This window comes from Sciurus carolinensis, chromosome 1 (assembly GCF_902686445.1).
Source record: "Sciurus carolinensis chromosome 1, mSciCar1.2, whole genome shotgun sequence".
NCBI lineage: Eukaryota > Metazoa > Chordata > Mammalia > Rodentia > Sciuridae > Sciurus > Sciurus carolinensis.
In genome coordinates, this window is record NC_062213.1 from 173614957 (window position 1) to 173636509 (window position 21553).

Genomic DNA, 21553 nt, shown 5'->3' on the forward strand with positions numbered 1-21553 from the left:
GAAAGGCATAGTCTTAAACTTAGAGACTGAGTAGAAAATTCAGAATTATCTGCCATCCACCAGCCATTCTTAGTATCAAAAACAACTTGAGGGGCTGGAGTTGTAACTCAGTGGCAGAGCACTTGCCTAGTACATGTGAGGCACTGGGTTCAATCCTCAGCACCACATAAAAATAAGTAAATAAAATAAAGGTTTATATATACATATTAATTACATATACCAATAACTAAAAAAACATTTTTTAAAAAACCCTTGAACTAGAATTTCTGGTCTGTAACTTCTATCAGAGATAGTAAGCCTGGAGATAAAATAATCATTTTCAGGGTTTTTTTGCCTTTTTGAGAGGGAATCTGATTTGATGGAAAGACTATTGAGACTGAGTACTCAATTTGCCTATCATGTTTGAGGTCCCCCAGGTTCAGTCCCTAGTACTGGGGGAAAAAAATGACAGTACAAAAATAAAATAAAATAAAATAAATGACAGTACTCAGAAAGACTCTAGTCCACTAAGGACACCTGCCATCAGAAGTGATGTCAGAAATAAGAAGCAGTCTTTAAAAAAATATCTTTATATTTCTCACCTCCTCTGCAGCTCAATGTGAAATAGGTGAAAGGGCCTAGCACAGGAAACTCAAGCAGACCTAATTCTTCAAAGGAATTCCTCATATTCATAGTGGCAGGTATAGAATGAACTCTCAGTACTAGCAGATAATGTTTACTAACAAACAAATCCTTTCTCATCTGTGGATCTCAGAATCTTAGGGACAAGTTGTTTCATAAACAATAACTCATAGAATAATGTGTACAGTTGTTATAAATAGTGGAAAGCAGTGAGTTCTTAGGTGCAAAATCATTTAATGAGTTTGTGCACCTCAGCTAAATTGGTTTTCTTTTTCCTATGAATAAAGCATAGATTGATATCCTGTCCCATCATGTATTTCAGAGAGATGCCTTGGGGAAACAGTCTATGAGTAGAGGATTCACTAAAGACAAGGTAGGTTTCCAGTTAAATATAGAGATCTAAGTCTAAAGTCGTAGGAGACATTTATAGCAAGAAGCTGAAAATTTGAGCATATTACTGTGGTTCAGTGATTTTGTGTAAGATGATTTTTTTCAACCAGAGATGAGAAATATTTCTATGAATTTTTGTGTCCTTGACATGACCCCTAGTTTAAGTATGGGTTCTGGAGGTGCTGGAGAAAATTTGAAGGGATCATAGTAACATCCTTCCTTTCTCTAGGAAGTAGTTTTAAAAATCTAATAAAAACATATTTAGTCTGTCACTTAATTTGCATATAAGGAGCCATCTCTGGTAAAATAGCAGTTACATTAAAAATAACAACCACCTTTCTCCTTTTAGCATCTGCAAAGTGCTGTAGGACTCATTGGTGAGGATGAAGCATGAACATGGAGATCTAATAGATACTCCCCAGGAGTAGAACAATGAAAGGCTGTATGAGCTGGAGACTCACTGTCTCTGAGCATACAGGTTTTCATATGCTTTTTCTATACTTAATGAAGATCTGTTTCTATGTACTGACATGTTGTTTCCTACAAGGCTTAGAGACAGAATCAAGCTGTGGGGAGGGGTGTTTGTTATTATTGTTTTAATTATAGTTGTTAATGCTTTTTATTTTCTCTTTCAAGACTCTCAGTTCAATCTTTAACATTGAGATGGTGAAAGACAAAACTGCAGAAGAAATAAAACAGGTAATGAATGAAAATGAATTGGCATACTCCATGAAAATGTGTTCCATGAACCAAATCTGAGAGTAGGAAGAGCATACATTTTCTGACACCTCTTTCTAGTCAAAATGAAAAAGTAGTCATATGAGGCAAAAGTGATGAATTATATGAACAGTGGCATAAGCAAACTTGTCTTTCTTGCTCTCACTCTCACATACCTGACCAACTTACAATTCCCCTTTTTCACTCCTGTTGCCTACATCTAATTTGAAACCATCAATACCCTAAACCTGAATTACAGTATTATCTTTTCCATAGGTTTCCTGCTCCCATTTCTCCCCTTCTACATATCATATCCTCACCAGCTGAGTCCTCTTGAAGTTTTGCTTGCCTTATAGAGAAGCATAGCATACTGGTTAAAACATAGACTCTAGAACAGAAATGCCAGTTTTAAGTCCTAGCTTTATACCTTCTAGTTGTCTGACATGACAAATTATTTTTTTGAACCTTAGTTTCCCCACTGCAAAGTGGAGATAACAACTTCATACTTCAAAGAGTTATTTGAGAATTAAACCAGTTAACATTTGTAAAGTACTTAGAACAATGGGCTATAGTTATGTTCTTAAATGAATAAAAATAAATATTATGTTGGGAACCTGCGTGTAAATGTTAAGTAACTTATCTCTCTGCCTTTTTTTTTTTTTTTTTTTTTTTTTTTGGCATTCATAATCCTCCATTATTCTAGAACCTTATCTCTTTTAAATATTTTTTTAGTTGTCAGTGGATCTTTTCTTTTATTTATTTAATTATTTATTTATATGTAGTGCTATGGTACCTGCCACTGAGCCACATCTCTTCCCCTTATTCCAGAACTTTCTGTAGGAAGCTTCCTGAATTCCTCCCTTCAAAGTACTCATCATCTGTCCTGCCTACTTGATCATTATATATGCCTTGATTTTCATTGCCAGTTACCTTTTCATGCCTGATTCTTTATAAACTACAAGAATCTATTTTTTGGCATTTCATGAATTTAATTTTAGGTATATATACTAAATTATCAAAATAATAATAAAAGTAGCAAACTCCGTCAGATATTGTGCCTAGTGCTTCATATGCATTATTTCATTAAATTCTCAGGACTGCTCTGTGAAGGAGGTATTGTTATTCTCAATTTATAGTTGAGGGAACTGGAATTCAAATCCATATCTGTTTGACTTCGCATCATATTTGCTTAGAGTTGACTTCATTTGGATACTATATCATTTATTTTAGCAAGATTTATGAATGCCTATTAAATATCAGGCTCTATGCCAGGCAAAATTTCCTACCCTCAATAAGTTTAGTGGAGGGACAAACACAAAAACAAATAAAGTCAGCACAGGGTTCTAGTTTCTGTTAATAGGGACTTATGCAACCTCATACTGTGCCTTTGGGAAGGAGTGCCAGTGGATCATGGGCACCATACTTGTCACTTCGGAGCGAGAGAACCAGGTCTAAGAAGCCTAATCATAGAGGTATCATTTAGACCTATAAATATAGATATAAATTTATATTCATTGAAATAATTTTTGAGTAGTGAAGGTCAACCAAGTTAGAAAATATCTATTAGTCTCATAAATTTCAGTGTTGATTCATAAACTTTGCTAATATCATAAATTAAATCAAATGATCAGAATATGCTGTCCTTAAAATAAGAAGACAATGTTTTGTCATGCTCTTTTAAAAAAAAGACAAAGCAACCTTAGGCTGCATTAGTTGAGTGGTTTGCTTAGGTCCTAGGAGGTAGCAGGTCCTTTTGTGCTCTGTATTTTGCTTAGCTAGATCAACTTTGATTAGTGTCTTCAGTTGGGACTTCTGTGTGTATTTGTGTGTGTGGTGCCAGGGATCAAATCCAGGGCTTTACACATGCTAGGTAAGTACTCTACCACTGAGCCATCATCCTGGGGCCTTATATTTTAGTGGGAGTGTTGACAAAGTAGAGCAATTTCTAGGGAAGGATGACCCATTTTCAACACCTGCTCACTCAGAGGTCACCTTGGTTATGATGCCTTTCCTGACTTCTGTGCCCTCATTATTGTCATTCTGTTCGTAGAATGTGTCTGTTATTTCTTCTTGCTTTATTTTTATTTCATCTAATTGAAATGATCAAGGGAAACTACATGGAATAAGAGGTATTTAGATTCAGCTTCAGAGAACAGGAAAGATTTGGGTGGTCAGAGATAGAGAGGAAGGTTTGCCAGTCAAAGGCAATAACATAAAAAGATATGGAAGATAATGAAAGTAATAATAGTAAAATGTGAACACAGTATGTGATATGCTAAGGGATTAAAAAAAGCAAGATGTACTATATGTATTGCATATGTACTATATCTATTTATACTATAATAGAAAAAACATTCTTAAGACATACTAGAAATGGATATGTTAAAAATAACAACAGTGATTCTTTTCTGATAGCAAGACTAGGGTCATATTTTTCTTTGCCATATTTCCTAATTTTGTAATTTCATTATATAATTTTTTATTTTTAATTTTTTTTTAGTTTTAGATGGACACAGTACCTTTATTCGTTTGTTTTTATGTGGTGCTGAGGCCCAGTGCCTCCATGTGCTATGCAAGCACTCTACCACTGAGCTAAAACTGCAACCCTGCATTATATAAATTTTTATTCCCTACACTTTGGTATTTACATCATGAAGGTCAACTGTGCGCTGTTTGTTCTTTGATACAAGGCACAGGTAGGACTTCTGTATGATATGTACCATAGTCAACTAGCAAATTCTATCTCTTCCTTATATGAAAGAATTTCAGGAAGCAGGATATCAAAACCTGCCTATAACATGGCAATAATAGCTAATAAAGGCTAGCATTACTTTTAGCATTTACTTTGTGCCAAGCACAAACCTGTATTAGTTCAGCTAGTTTTCACAACAATCCTGTGAGGTTGATATTATTGCTATTTTATTGATGTTATTTAGGGAGTTTCAGTGATTTGCCCAAGGTAGCACAGCAAGTAAATGATTGAAGCTGAGATCTACATTCATGTCCTCCTGACTCCAGACCCTGAACTCCAAATGACTGATGTTCATTCTGTCAGTGACAGGCTTACAGTTGACTGAGGAGATGAGGGTTTGGGGAGGAAAGAAGGAAGATATATATTTAAAAAAAAAAGTGGGGGGCAGAATCTCACACATAAGGCACATCTTGAAAATAGTGATTTCAAAGGTCATAAAATCTATTTCTCTGACAGAATTTTTTAGTAAGAGTTAGAATTAAATCATTTATAAGAGTGTGACATTAAATCTTCTTTGTAATTATGTATTAGTTATAAAAGCACTACAGTGGATTTTTCCTCTTTGCTATCAAATAGCATATTCTGAGCAACAAAAGTTATCGCCATTTCTTGGCATAGGTTGAAAAGATTAGCCACATTGTCACAAATTCATCCCCTTTTTTTCTATACAGATTTGGCAGCAGTATTTTGCAGCAAAAGATACAGTCTATGCAGTTATTCCTGTAAGTAGTTTGGACGGGAAATGAAAGTGTTACACATGAAGGTCAGTGCTCTAACCTTAGCAGGCAGTTGCCTTTACTTTTCTTGTGTTTATGGCCTCTTGAGAACTTGGATTTTACCGCTCTGAGGAGTTTTATTACGCCCTAAGCACCAAAGATTGGAAGCTCCATATGGTATATTTATGGCTTTTGTTTTCCCTCTTTCTGGTTTAGAAATGTCTCTGAGTTAAGTCTCTGACAAGGGAGCATGGTATAAGTTCATGTTGCTGAGTAATTTCCAGATGTCTTTTATTTCTTTTTGATGTTTTCAACCAAGCTGTTGGAATTTAAGACATGGCCTCTAGTATAGTTTTCTTCACTTCTTGTCTATAAATAGCATATACCCAAGCTGACTTGGAGCCTCCTCCTGGTCTTTCTCTGGCATTTCCCCTTAGCAAGTACATTTTCTTGATTTTTTTTTTTTTTCCCTTCTTGAAATTGCTGTCTTAGAGATAGTCACTGGCATGACCATTAAGGTCTGTGACTAGAAAGGGATGCTGTTGGCTTCTCTGGTTTAATGCCCTTCTGCTGACCAGAAAACATTTAAAATACTGGGTTATCAGCTAGTTCTTCAATTGTTCTTTTTCTTCCCTGAAGAGGAAGTGGCTTAGATTAAGCTTAATTTTTATCAAGCATAAAAATATATACTGTGCTTACATGAATAAGTATAAGAATAAGGAGGAAAACATAGGTAGAAGAATAAAGCCAGACCTTTTGATTGTTATGGATGAGGTTATCACTGTCAGTTTTTTGTTTCATTTTTTTTAGTCTCATATACATATATAGCTATACACTTCATGAATTCAACATTCAAAACAATCTGCACTTTTCATTATATTTTAGATCTCTTATACCAACTCCTTGTTTGAACAAACCTTCTCAGCTCTCCCTTGAACAACTTAGTGAGTTCCCTGGAGAGTTTGAAGCATTTTCTTTACTCATAATTCTGAAAATGAACCGCAAAGCATACATTTGACTTCTCTTGTCTTTCAGTTACAAAAATGATTTGTAAATTATGAAATTTAAAGATTGTTTTGGTTGTTGTATAGTTCTAGAATCCAATTTTGGTGAATTTAATTGTGATTGTGGTCTTTTGTGCTCCCTTGTTTGTGAACTGATTTATTCTTTTCTAACTTACAGAAAGAAAAGTTTGATTTGATCTGGAACCGGGCTCAGTCCTGTCCAACAGTAAGTTTTTGGTGACCACGTAAGGATTGCCCAGCAGTACTGCCAAGAAAGGTGTTTTCCAATCCATCCCATATTTTTCCTTGCTCTCACTTGTTATAGTGTACTGTTTATTTAACAAAGATGCCCACATGTTAATTGTACTGATAAGTGAGATTTGTAGCCTTACAAAATCATGTGGGTTTAACCCAATAAGCCTTGGACTAGTAGCTCTCTACCACATCTCAGGCCTTTCTGATGTTGATCTTACTCTATTAGGGTAAGTGCATATTAGAAGGTACCTGAGACCTTAATCTGTTCAACCTCTTTCAAGTTCCTAATTTACTGGCAATTTTCTTTGTAGTTTTGGCCATGCTATTCTGGTAATATGTGCCTAAAGTAAATTATGAGGTTGTTGCTGAATTAATGAGCTGTCAGAAGGTTCCAGGGAAAGAGAATGGGTAGCTGACTTGACCGGTGAGTTTGGTATTGGTAATAATTTCTAGGATTTTCAAAATTTTTTTCTAAATATTGCTGATAGAAAATAAATAATATTTAAGTAAATGGAGAGATATATCATGTTCTTGGGTTGGATGACTCAATATTGTTAAGATGTAAGTTTTCTCCAGATTGATCTCTAAGTTAAACACAATTCCAGTCAAAATCTCAGTAGGCTTTGATATAGTAATGAAAACAGTGTGGAGCTGGGCACAGTGGCACACACCTGAAATCCCAGTGACCCAGGAGGCTGAGGCAAGATGATTGCAAGTTTGAGACTAGCCTTAACAACTTAGCGAGGCCCTAAGCAATTTAATGAGACCCTGTCTCAAAATAAAAAATAAAAAGGGCTGGGGGTGTACCAAAAAAAAAAAAAAAATCATGGCATTGGCATAAAAATAGACATAGAAATCAGTGGAACAGGATAGAGAATCCAGAAATAGACCAACCTATCTCAGGTTAGTTGTTTTTCAACAGATGCCAGAATAATTAAATAGGGAATAATGATTTCAACAAAGGTGTTAAAACAATTGGATAACCATGTGCAAAAAAAAATAAACCTCTACTCTTATCTCATACTATACAAAATTTAATCTAAACTAGGTCATAGATATAAATAGAACTAATAGAAGAAAAATAAAAGAGGAAATCTTAGGTTTAGTTGGGCAAAGATTTCTTAAGTATGCCATGAAAAGCACAAACTACAAAAGAAAAGAAATCATTAGTTTTTATCAAAAGAAATACATTTTACTTGTATACTTATGTTCTCTCTTTTTTTTTTTTTTTTTTGCGGTACTGGGGATCGAACTCAGGGCCTTGTGCTTTGCGAGGCAAGCTCTCTACCAGCTGAGCTATCTCCCCAGCCCTCATGTTCTTAACAGCACTAATCAAAATTGCCAAAAGGTGGAAGCAACCCAAGTTATATTAAAAACTCTTAAAACAATAATAAAGAGGACAGACAATGCAATTAAAAAATGGACAAGATATTTGAATACATGTTTCACCTAAGAAGTGAAATGACAGATAAGCAGCTGAAAAGATGCTTGAGATCATTAGTCATTATAAGAATGCAAATTAAAATCATAATGAGCTACCATTAGAATGGCTGAAATTAAAACAATTGATGACACCAAGTGTTGGAGAAGATATGGAGTAACTGGAACTCTCACGTACTGCTATTGATTATATATAATGGTAAAACCATGTTAGAAAAAGTTTCTTTAAGTCTAAGCCCATACCTCCCATATTAACTAGACATTCTATTCCTAGATATTTTTCCAAGAGAACTAAAAGCAATCATACAGTGATCTGTGCATGATTGTTCAAATAGCTTTGTTCATAGTAACCAAATAGTAGAAATAATTCAAATATTTGTCACAGGTCATAGAAATTATGAGGAGAAAGAGAGAGAACATACACCTGTACCTATACATATATAAAATAGTAATCTACAGCAATGAAAAGGAATAAACTGTTAATACATGCAACAGCATGGATAGATCACAAAACACTAAGGCTCAGTGAAAGAAGCCAGTCTTCCCTGAAAAAGAACATATTCTCTGCTTCCATTTATACAAAATTCTTTAAAATATAGACTGACCTATAGTCACAGAAAGCAAATCAGTGGTTGCCTAAGGATAGTGAGGGACAGGGAGGTGTGAATTACAAAAGGATATGGGAAAACTTTTATTAGAGATTGAGATACGTTCATTATATTGATTATAGTAATGGTTTCACAGTATACAAGTGACAGAATTCATCAAATTTTAATATAAATATTAAATTTATAATATTTAGTTCAAATATATGTAATTTATTGTACTTCAAGTATGCCTAAATAAAACTCTATAAACTTTTTCCCCCCTAATAAAGAATATCAAATAGCCACCACAGTTATCTCATCTAATAGTAATGAATCAGAGCCTGAGTGGTTGCCAATAAGAAGACAACTCTGTGACTAATATCTGTTGGACTTTATTTTGTTCTGGCACCATTCTTTACTGCTTATCATTAATTCTGAGCATCCTGAGCATAAAACTAATAATTTCTTTATATTAAAAGATTATATTAAAACTCTTAAAATGATACTGTGCTAGTATCATTAAATGATTATAGCAATTGGAACAAAAGTTATTTCAGTACCATTAGTCAACTTAGAAATTCCAAAATACCCAAATGTTCATCAAGAGAAAAATAGAGAAATAAATTGTGAGAATTTTTTGTAATAGAATTGCATATAGTAGTGAAAAATTAAAGGATTATATTTATCAACATGTATAAGTTTCAGAAGCCCAATGTGAATTCAAAGTAAGTTATAAGAAGATATATACAGTTTGATAAGATTTAAGTTTTTGAACATTCAAATAGTATATTTTGCTTATAGATTTACACATATAGGTTAAAAGTATAAAAGCATAGAAAGGAATGAGAGATGCCAAATTCAAGACAGAACGTTAATCCTAGAATGGGATTGGAGTGGCATGCAGAGAGATCCTCAAATTATATCTCTAATGCTTTATTTCTTTTCTTTTTTTAGTTATAGATGGACACAATACCTTTATTTTATTTATTTATTTTTATGTGGTGCTGAGGATCAAACCCAGTGCCTCATGTGTGCTAGGCAAGCACTCTCCACTGAGCCACAACCCCAGCCCCACTTTATTTCTTAAGTGGGTCAAAAAGTGTTTTATTGTTGCATATGAATTTCATAATTTTAAAATGTTTTAGAAACCAAGTATTGAAAAAATGAAGTGATTGATGCAGGTGGATAAACATAGAGCAAATGACTTCATTTATTTATCTGTCTCCTTGTGTATTTTTTTCCCACAGTTTCTGTGTGCACTACCAAGAAGGGAAGGTTATGAGTTCTTTGTAGGACAATGGACAGGTACTGAACTCCACTTCACTGCACTTATAAATATTCAGGTAGGTGGTTTGTGCCCTACCAAGCACACAGGTAGAAGAAAGACCTACTTGTTGGTGGGACTAAGAGCCCTTTCTGAGGTTTGGGGCACAGAATATGTACTAACTCCCAGCATTACTTGGTATGGCACTGCTAAATTTCCATACTTTGAATGTTGGGCTACTTTTCCAGGCCCCACTCAATGCCAAGAAATTAGAGGAAAGACCTCAGAACACTTTCTTTTACTATATCTGGTTCTCTTTTGTCTCTTTCCCAGACCTCAGTAGCTCTTACTGCATGTGCCCCACTTAACAAATATGGCTATTAGGATGTTATCTTTTTAACCCAAGCTCTAAGCCCATTGAGGAAGGTTCTCTGTCTTTTGTGTGTTTTAGTAACCAAGTCAGCACCTTCTGAGGTACAAGGGTAATAGTTTCCATTTAATGAATGTCATTTTGTTTGCTTCCTTTTTTGTTTATTCCCAAATATTAGATTTTAAAAGTTAGATTCAAAGCATTTGAATCTTTTAAAACAAAAGTCAATATTTTGCTGAGCATGGTAGCTCACAGCTGCTTCTTCATAAAATTATGATGTTGTCATTCTTTTTCCTTCCTCCCCTCCCCAACCAGATTATATTTTAAAACTGTTCATTACAAATCTGGCCTGTGTCTCCAGCTCTTGCTGCAACTTAAAAAGAGCTCAGTCTTCAGAACCAACCAAGGGGAGTAGATTTTAGCTATGAAATGAACTAGTCCATAAATGTAGCAATTACACAGGCACATTGCTTTCTTTAGAACTTGATTTGGTAACTGCTTGTGCCATTTTGTTTTTAAATGTATAGTCGACATGAAGGATTCACTGCCTTTTTATAAACATTTTCTGGGAAAAAAGCCAAACCTTTTCCAATTGAAGACACAAATAACACCATGCAAACTGTCAGTTTCACTGTGCCTTTACAGGTCTGACCTTGCCCCCACATACCAATCCTCCAACTCACTTGCCACCCAAGGGGCTTTTAAGAGCCATAGTTTCCTCCAGACTCTCTATTGCTTTGAAATTGCAGTTTGTTGTGGTGGCACCTTATTGAACCTTGATAAGTATTCCTCTTGCAGACCCGAGGGGACACTGCGGCCAGCCAACTGATTTTATATCACTACCCTGAACTTAAGGAAGAAAAGGGCATAGTGCTGATGACAGCAGAAATGGATTCCACTTTTCTGGTAAGAATCAACATTTACCTCTTTGAATTTACCTAGTGGTTCTGAAGGTGTTCGTCGACTTCTATCAAAGTTCATAAGAGGTAAAATTCTAGAGACTTACTTGTGCTGTTTCTTATTTACAAAGTTAACAATAATTTGGTCTTGCTCACACTTTTGCTAGTTGAAGCTAGAACACATCCTCAGTCACTTTTTCACAATTCTGAAATCCAGTGTCTCTGATCTTTTTTTTTTGGTACTGGGGATTGAATTCAGAGGCACACAACCTCAACCTCTGGGCCACATCCCCAGCCCTATTTTGTATTTTATTTAGAGACAGGGTCTCACTGAGTTGCTTAGTGCCTCACTATTGCTGAGCCTAGCTTTGAACTTGCAATCCTCCTGCCTCAGCCTCCTGAGCTGCTGGGATTACAGGCATGCGCCATCACACCTAGCTCTGATCGTTTTTTAATACTCATTTGGTCACAAACCTTACTTGGCCTTCCCAGCAACTTGCCAGCCTCAGCAACTTAGTGAGGCCCTAAACAACTCAGCAAGACCCTATCTCTAAATAAAATGTATAAAAGGGCTGGGGATGTGGCTTGGTGGTCAATCACCCCTTAGTTCAATCCCTGGTACCAAAATAAACAAACAAACCTTACTTGGCTTACATTCATTTGGGAGATAATCTTCACTTAAACTGAGATGAGGCCATTTATAGTCCTTATTAGTCCCACTTGACATAGAGTATTACACATTTTATTAGGGAAATACTAACTGTATTTCTATGGGAGTTGTATGATACATAATTATACATTATCTGTACCTATTCCCTTTCTAAAATAATTCTGAATCCAAGACACATCTGACCCTAAGGATTTCAGGTAAGAGATTGTGGACAAATAAATGGCTTCTTAAGTGTAGAGAAGAGCTCAAAGTCTAGACTAGTTCTCTCTTTATCTTTTTCCACACTGTTCACATATAACCTTCATTTACATGTGATTTCCTTTCCTTCTTTTTCGTTTTCCACTTGGGAATCACCAGGTTAGAGCACTGACCATATATATGCCCACAGCTGATAACGTCCATTGCATTCTCCCTGCATAGATTCAAGGAGCAGTTTTATGATTACTCTACAACTTGTTTGCATAGTTCTTGCTCATTTCAATCTCACTATCCGACAGAGATAGTTCAGGATGTCCTCAATATAGTGACACTTTAGAGCCTCTTTACCCTGAGATTTTTCATTATAACACTCATTTATTCTCTCTTAGCAGATGCATAGTGGAAAGGACAGTGTTATTCAGCTAATATCTTACAGTAGCAGTAGGCTGCAGGCCTAGGACATGATGGAGACTCTTAATTCTCTGCTTGTTATTCATAAAACTGTCCAGTTCCATTTTTCCCATTCTTCCTTCCACTTAAATCTTCTACCCATCATACGCAACTGGAAGTCATCTAAAATCCTTTCTAGAAGTGCAGTTTTGCCATTAACTGAGATAGACAAGATTTCAGAAGAAATAGGTTTGGAAGGAAAATCAGGAACTTACTTCTAGACATATTGAATCTGAGATACCTATCAGATCTCCAAGTCGTAGGCAGTTAGATATATGAACCTGGTGTTCAGGGGAGAGGTTCAGACTACAGATACAAATATGGGATTGCCAGCACACAGATTGTATTTAAAGCCACAAGACTGAATGAAATCACCAATGAAATAAGTGAAGATAGAGAAGAGTTCTAACAACATGAGTCCTGGAGAGATGATGAAGCATCCGCAAAGAAGATTAAGAAGGTATAGTTGTGAGACAGAAGGAAAATTAAGATGGTAGAATGCTCTAAAAGCTAAGAGAAAATGTTTCAAGCTACAGGGATTGCTCAAGTGGCCAAATCTCACTTGCTTATGGGACAAATGAGATGAGGACTGAGAATTTACTAGATTTAACAAATATGGAGGTTTTGGAGAGCATTTATGAGAGCAGATTCAAAGAAATGGTATGATGTACAAGCATAATTGGGGTAGATTTAAGAGAGGATGGAAAGAGAAATTAGGAAGGGTAAACACTAACAACTCTTAAGGGGAGGAGAGTCGAGCACTGACTGGAAGAAGAGAAGTGGGAATGTCCTTTGTTCTGAGTATGGGGTAAATAACACTTACATGCTAATGGGAAAGATTCAATAGAGAGGGAAATATTGCTAATATAAGAAAAAGAGGGAAAGTGATATTTTTGAGTGGACAAGTCTGAGAATGAGGGTTTGATTTCTTGCCAGGAGCATATTAATGGAGAGAAGGCAGAGTATAAGGACACAAAGTTTCACTGTTGCCCAGTGAAAAGGAAGGCCATCACTGAAAGTAAGATAGAAAAATAGATGTTAGACATTTGAATCAAAAAGAGAAAGTACAAAATTGTCTAGGATGGATCCACAAGTTACAGACTATAGACTATATCCAACCCACTGCCTGTTTTCATAAGGCCCATGAGTTATGTTTTCTGCATCTTTAAATGGTTAGGTTAAAAAGAGAGAGAGAGAAATTTCATTACATGTGAAAAGTATATGAAATTCAAATTTTAATGTCTATATATAAAAGTTTTATTACAACATAGCCATGCACATTCATTTACCTATTATCTATGGCTGCTTTTGTTCTATAGCAGAGTTGAGTAGTTACAGATTGTATGACCTACAGAGCCTAAAATATTTACTATTCACAGAAGTGTTTGTCTGCCCATGGTATGACAGCATACCAGGAAGAGAGGATTTTTGTGTAGGTAGGGTACAGAGAGAGAGTTGAATTGAACTAAGGATATGGTTTGACCAAGTGACCAAGAAGTTAAAGGTAGATGCAAAGGAATGATTATAATTATTGACCAAGGAATGGAAGCTGAGTAAAGAGGGAGTGAAAAGATAAGGAAGATTTGAAACAATAAGAATTGTGGGGTTAAAGATTGTTGGAGTTGGGAGTGAATTAGAAAGGTAGGAAATAGTAGACAATATGTGTATGTTACACAATGAGATTTGGAGGGAATACAGTTACCGATAATAACAAAGTTTCATTTGGCCATGGAAGTGTGATAGAGTGCAAAGCACAGCATCTGACCATATTTAAAGAGAATTCTACAGATCAGAGGAGACCCTTTCTGCACTGTTCCATGCAGAAACAGGGAGGTGGTAAAGCCTCACTCTGGTGGTCTCAAATTGCTACATAGTTCTTATCACCATTAATTTGGTTTTTGACCTTATGACATTTGACAACATACCAGGCAACATTTGTTGCCTTGTATAAATGACTATGAGGCTCCAATGTAGTACAGAACTACATGCTTTAGAATTTATTGTAAAGGTACGTGATACAGAGAAGGGAAACCTAGAAATGTAATATGCATGTATGGTCCCTCATATTCTGGAACACGAAAAGTGCACTTACAGCACAGCATTTCCAAGTATTGTAAAGCATTAATCTCAGATGGATAGAAATATGTGAAAACTAGAGGTTTCTTCTGAATTTTCATGCTGAAAAGTTAGTAGTATATTAAAAAAATCTAACCTTGCTTGACTCCACATCTGTATGAATAGATGATTTTATTGATTTTATTAGAATACAGTTGATGCTATATAGGGTTCAGAAGTGGGGTCAGGGATGGGGCAGTGTCCTTGGCCCAAAGGGAGTAAGAAGGCTTCTTGGAGGAGGGACAGGGAAGAGGAAGTGTTTCCATCTGAGAAAATAACATAAGTAAATGTTAAAAGGCATAAAATGACTTGGGATACATATACATATATGTGTGTATGTGTATATATGTATATGTATATGTGTATATATATTACATATACATTTAAATATATGTTTATATAGCATATATATATACTTATATTTTTTTTTCTTTTTCAAGGAGGTTTGCAGGATTGTGTTTAGAAATTTGACTTTAATACCTAAAGGCATGAAGAGTTATTAAAGGGTTTTAACAAAGTAACACATGAAGAGTTAGGTTTTAAGACTGCTAACCTCAATTATTTGCTTCCTAAACATTCTGCAGTTCTAGTCAGGTCAGTGTGATCATTTAGAAGACAGTTGGAATAGTCTGGGCCAGAGGTATTGAAGATCTGAATTACAGCAGTTGTAGTGGAGTTGGAAGAGAGAAAATGGCCCCAGAAATGTCCAAAGGAATAAAATGGGCCGGACTTGGTACATAGATTGTAGCTATATATTGTGTTAGTCAGCTTTTTGTTGCTGTGATCAGAATAACTAACAAGAAAAATTTAGAGGAGGAAAAGTTTATTTTGACTGACGGTTTCAGAGGATTCAGTCCATGTTCAGCCAGTTCCATTCCTTGGACCTGAAGTGAAGCAGAAGATCACAGCGGAAGGATGTGACAGATGAAAGCTGCTCAGCTCATGGCAGCTGGGAAACAGAGAGAGCAAGGAGCCAGGGACAAGATGTAGTCCCCAGAGGCACAACCTCCAGTGATTTACTTCCTCCAGCCACACCCCACCTGACTACAGTTACCACCTAGTAGTCTATTCACATTATTAATCCGTCAAATGTATTAATCCACTGATGAGCTTACATCTCCATAATCCAATCTTTTCCTCAAAACCCTACCTCTGAATCTTACTGCATTGGGAACCAGACTTTCAAAACATGAGCTTTTTAGGGAGACAGTCCAGATCCAAATCATAAGAGATACAAAGATTGAAAGAGAGAAAAAAATCAAGTCTGTTAATATACCTTTTTATTGAGCATCAGAGGGAGTTAGTATATTTTTCTTGGGTCTTGGAAAGGGAAGAGACTGATGCTTTATGTTGAAAATCAAGAGAACAAAAGGCTGAGTGAATAAGGAATGAGGGATGCTTTCCATAACCCTCCAGGAGAGAAAGATGTGTACCTCTCCCTATATCTTACCTCCCTACACACCATTTAAAAACTTTTTAAAGTAGAGGGAGCAACCCTTTATCCAAACAATCTTATGTAAAATCCCAGGAAATAACAGCTAAAACTGAGGTGAAGGGACCCTTAGGATTCTACAGAATAGTTTGGACAGCACTGTTCTGGAGTGAACACAACTAAACTTACCCCTACCTTCACCAACCCAAGCCTCAGATAAAAGAATGATTGATGTCTGAAGTCCTACCCCTCTGGGGCTCAGAGAATGGTAGTATCTGCCTAAGATTGTGGCAGTGCACCTACTTTAGGAAGGGTTTGCAGTTGATGCACATTTGAATTTAAGAAAGGTAAATTGAGGGCTGGGGTTGTAGCTTGGTGATAGAGCGCTTGCCTAGCATGTGTGAGGGACTGAGTTTGATTCTCAGCACTGCATATAAATAAAATAAAGGTCCATTGACAACTAAAAAAAAAATTAAAAAAAAAAAAAAGAAAAGTAAATTGATAAAGTTAGTGACCTCAATCAATCCTAATTATCAGAAACAGTAGCAGAGTGAAATGGAAGGAATACCAGTCTGGGATTATCCTGGTCTGCCACTGGCCAACTACATGACCTTGAGCCTGTCCCTGAACCTCATCTACCTTGGTTTCCTGACCTATTAAATGAGAACTGGGTGATCTCTGAGGCTCCTTCCAACTTTAAAATTCTATTAATTTTACATAGCCAGGTTTTTGGGAAAAGGATTTTGATTGAAGATCCAGTCTCAGAGATTAGTGCCTAATGAAAAATTACCTAAAAGTCCCATGGAGGGAATAGAGGTGAAGCATAGCCTACAGTATTTATAAACTCATCTTCATCATTCAGTAACTAGACCCATCACACTTTGAACAGTCAGGTTTTATGGGAATTTTCCAGTATCTTTTGGGGTTTGATTTTGGCCATGTGAACATGATGATGATGAATAAGTGCCTCTGATGAGCTAGAACTGCAGAATGTGTAGAAATGAAAGAATCATTTGAGGTAATTCTTTTGTAAGGTTTTGATGGTGTGGTCCTTGCCACATACCCCCACACTCCTGTGATCACTACATCCCTGCTCTGCCTTTAGAGAAGGTGGCCCTTTTTCTACTTGAGGTTTTGCTGGTAGATTGGTTATAAATGGCTGCATAACAAATTACTCCAAAACTTAGTGACTTAAAACAGCAGACATTTATTACCTCATAGTTCTTTAGAGTTCTGGGGGGCTGGGGAGATAGCTCAGGGGGCTGGGGAGATAGCTCAGGGGGCTGGGGAGATAGCTCAGTTGGTAGAGTGCTTGCTTTGTAAGCACAAGGCCCTGGGTTCGATCCCCAGCACCCAAAAAAAAAAAAAAAAAGAAGAGTTCTGGCTCAAAGTCTCATGAGGTTGCTGTTAGGATGTTGGCTAGGAGTGTAGTCATCAAAGGCAGATTGCACTTGAGGATTTACTTGCATGGCTATTGGCAGAGGCCTTGTTTCCTCACCACATTCCTTTCTCCATAAGGCTACTTGAATGTCCTTATGGTATGGTAACTGGCTTTCCCCAGAGTGAGTGATCCAAGACACAGCTATAATCTCTTATGTCTTACTAGCAAGAATCCTTCCTTATCATTTCATCTTAGTCTGTTTGTTAGAAGCAAGTCATTGAGTGCACCCTCCCTTAAGGAAAGGGAAATTAGGCTCCACCAAAAGGAGAAGTATCTTGTAATTTGTGGACACATTTTATTTAAAACTATCACAACTAGCTTTCACATCATTTTTCACACTGAACTGGTATCAGTAACAGGTTTTATTCAAGTGTATGTCTGGTTAGTTGAGAACTTAGTACTCACAAAAACTAGTTCTCAGAGCTGGGTAACCCTTGCTCCTTTTTCTCCTGTAGATATATTTAACAGTTATTTAGAAATTGAATGAAGAGGGAAATTGTGAACATATGCATTAATTTATTCAGCAAACATTCACCAGATGTCACTGTGTACAGAAATATAAAACAAGTCATGGTCTGTGTGTTTGAGGAATTTGTATTAGTCAAGTCCAAAAGAGAAATAAAAAGGACAGATACAATACAGTGGGATAAATACTGTGATTTGGTTTTATGGAGTAGGTGACAGTTCATCTTTTGAGAAACTTGAGTGGTATCAGCCCTACACCATTTTCCTTAAATGCCCGCCAACATTCTGACCAAGACCTGGGAAATCAAAGAGTCAGGGAAGCTTTCTGAAGCAGTGATTCCTGGGAGCGCCCAGCCACCACAGAACTCGCATTCAGAGCTTTGTGGCCCTGTGCAAGGAGAGGCCTCACAGTTCTTTTTACCTTACAGAATGTTGCTGAGGCACAGTGCATTGCCAACCAAGTCCAGCTCTTCTATGGCACTGATCGGAAAGAGACCTATGGTTTAGTGGAGACCTTTAACCTCAGACCAAATGAGTTCAAATATATGTCTGTCATCGCTGAATTGGAGCAAAGTGGACTTGGAACAGAACTGAAATGTACCCAGAACCAAGATAAGACTTAGAGTTGTAAAGTTTGGCCCTTCATAGAGCAGCTCAGCCCTGGATAACCTAGAACCCACCCATCCTCCCTTGAACTTAAAGAGCTCAGCATTTAATGAGCAGTCTGTGTTGAGTTGCCCTGTGTGCTTATGGCAAAAAAGGATTATGGAGATGAGCCCTAATACTTAATATTCAAGAATAGAGGTACCCACATGTTCTGATAATTACCTCTCAGCACATTTGAGATTTCCTTTTAAGTGTTTCTGGTCATAACAAGAGATAGCCAGGAATCTGTAGTTTGGTTGACTTGATTTTACATAGTGTAACAGTGCAGTTGCTCATTGCTCCCAGTTATGCATCTTTGTGAACTTGTGACATGATGATAAACTTGAAGGTCTGTAGTTAGATATGGGCTTTATATACTTTTCCCATGTGCCAGTCAGCTAGCCAAAGGCACAACCCAAATATCCTGTTAGCCTCTAATATATGTTATTATATATTACTTCCATCTAGATGCCCCCCAGAGTTTCCTGTAGTGTAGCTGGTTTGGGGTATCAGCAGATTTCAGGTACAATTAGATAAATAGAGACAGTGCCTGCACATTGTTAAACCACAGTTTGTGGTACCTATGCCTCTAACTCTGCCTGTTAGAAGCTATGCATTCGAAGGGGATGAATCAGTACAGTGTAAATAAAGCACTTTTTTAAGGAGGAGATTATTCCAGATTTGCATGATTTTTTTTTTTAACAACTAAGCATTACATGGAAAAATGGATAGATGCACACGTCCCCAGATTGTGAGAAAATGTAGCAATAATAAAATCTGGCTCACAGTCTGTTATACAAAATAGTAAAATCTAAGCTGTGTGCTGTCTGTCCATGGGGTCAGTGCTATGGGCTGATTTTATCAAAACATCTTGGAGATGGAAATGTGGCTCAGTGGTAGAGCACTTGCCTAGCATGAATGAGGCCCTGGATTTGATGCTCAACACCAAAAAAAAAAAAAAAAAAAACAAAAAAAAAAACACTTCATCTTGGCACTCAGCAATTTCTTGAAACTCCAGAAATAAGAAAATTGTTCTTCAGCACTGGAAACTCATGTGTAGTTTATAGTATCACTGTTATGGCTCCAAGCTCAGTAATAGAAGAGAATGATAGTTACACACCATCCTTCTGAGCTCAGGGTCCCTGCTACCCCCACTATTATTGTCAGTCACCTGCACCACACTTCCCTTTTCTTTATCTAATGTGCTCTACTTGTCTGCTGCCCCTGCATAAGATCTGGGTAACACTGAAAATGGTGAGTAGAAATTTAAGCAGTTTTTGCTGTGTGCTTGCATGTGTGTATATGTGTGTTCTTCATTATGGAAGATTTATAGGTTGGGCCTATCTACAAGCTTTTAAAAAGGACTGGATTCCCATTTTTTTTTTTGAGCTGAGTATTTTGTTGTACTTCTGAGTCAGTGTGTAGAGAGATAGTGCAGATAGAGTTTGTTTTAACTTACAGAAGCTGCTATCTTTTCCACAATTTCTCCAAAGATTGAGCCATTTCCAGCAGGCATGCCTGTAATCCCAGCTACTCAGGAGGCTGGCAGGAGGATGGTAATGTTGAGGTAATCCTGAGCAATTTAGCAAGACCCTGACTCAAAATAAAATTTAAAAAGCGCTAGGGATATAGTTCAGTGGTAGAGTACTTGCTCAGCTTGTGCAGGGCTCTGGGTTCAATCCCCAGTACCACAGAAGAAAATGAAAAATGCCGAGCTAATTGCAAACTCTGGACCAACCCTTGGTCCTGACAGTTCATCTTTTGAGAAACTTAACTGGTATCAGCCCACCATTTTCCTTCAATGCCCGCCACAGTTCTGAATACTTTGTATCCAAGAATCTTTGCTGTCAGGCGGGGTTGCATTCATGGGTACGTAGTTGTTTGCCTTTCCCTCTAGACAGACCCGGTTAGTACCTTCCACCACCACCCCCCTCCCAGTACCAGGCACTGTACCACTGAGCTACATCTCCACCTCCCCAGATCTACACACACACTTTTTTTTTTTTTTTTGGACAGCATCTCACTGAGTTGCCTAGGCAGGCCTCAAACTTCCAATTCTCCTGCCTCAACTTCTCAAATCACTTGGATTACAGGCATGCAGCACCATACCCAGTGCCATAGTACACCTCCACTGGAGGTAGGATGATGATGGAAAAAGAAGAAACAGCCACCTGTTTTATGGTTCCTCTCAGCTTTACCCTCAATCCCAACTTGCCAAAGAAGGATGTATCCATGGATAAATTATATTGGGTGTGACTAAAGTACCATCTGGCTGTTCTTTATATTTATTTACCTAGAGAGATCTGACAAAGAACTAAAAGAAAGTTGTAACATTTAATCCATTAATTTGTCCCCTGGTACCAGTATGGTGTTATAGAAAGTTGACAGACTTTAAAGTTAAGAGAATCTGGGTTCAAATATCAGTGTTGCTTTTCATTAACTATAATGTTGAATAAATTAAACTCTCTAATTCTCATTTTTTCATCTGCAAAATAAGGATTATTATACCTACCTCATAGGACTATTTTAAGAATTAAGTTAACTTATAAATAGACTATAATAGAACTTGATAAATGGCAACCCCTTCCTCTACTTCCCCTGCTCCTCATTAAAGACCAACAGTTTAATATTTCAGATGTACAGATAATTCCTCATTCCAATTAAAGGACAAACCCTAACTCACTGGTTCTCAAATGGATTCGCTCAGTGTTTTAAAATGCAGATACCCAGGCCCCTGACCTTAATCAGAATGTTGGATGCTGGGAATCTGCATTTTAATAATGTACTCCAGAGACTTCTGATGTAAGTAATCATTGAGCCACACTTTGAGAACCATTATCTTATTTATCTTTCACGAAAATGTCCATTAGCTGGGTCTTGTCTTTCCTATAGACATTGACCATAGGATTTAGGTTGTTCTGCTCTTTATCTTCCATAGTGGTCCCCTTTGCATATTCTAGTTACATTATATTTATTCTTGTGTCTTTTCCCCACTAGACTGTAAGCTCCTTGAGGGTCAGGATTTACCTCTGTTTCCAGCATCAAGAATATGACCTGGACCATAGAAGATATTCAGTTTTCTGTGGTTTAAATAAATGACATGGATTTTAACCAAAACATTA

The 21553-nt window shown here is 36.9% G+C and overlaps 1 protein-coding gene across 2 annotated transcripts in view; it reads left to right on the plus strand.

Moving 5' to 3' along the window:
* Positions 1–21553, plus strand: part of Atpaf1 (ATP synthase mitochondrial F1 complex assembly factor 1) — a 28220-nt gene extending 6667 nt beyond the window's left edge. Inside the window, exons 3-9 of one of the 2 annotated variants that reach the window (XM_047554815.1) lie at positions 944–994; positions 1648–1710; positions 5152–5202; positions 6379–6426; positions 9730–9825; positions 10915–11022; positions 21429–21553. In XM_047554815.1, coding sequence (XP_047410771.1) covers positions 944–994; positions 1648–1710; positions 5152–5202; positions 6379–6426; positions 9730–9825; positions 10915–11022; positions 21429–21530 — 519 coding nt within the window. In that variant the 3' untranslated portion in view covers positions 21531–21553. Of the gene's footprint in view, positions 1–943; positions 995–1647; positions 1711–5151; positions 5203–6378; positions 6427–9729; positions 9826–10914; positions 11023–18214 lie in introns of both variants that reach the window. The other variant, XM_047554808.1, reaches the window with a different exon arrangement.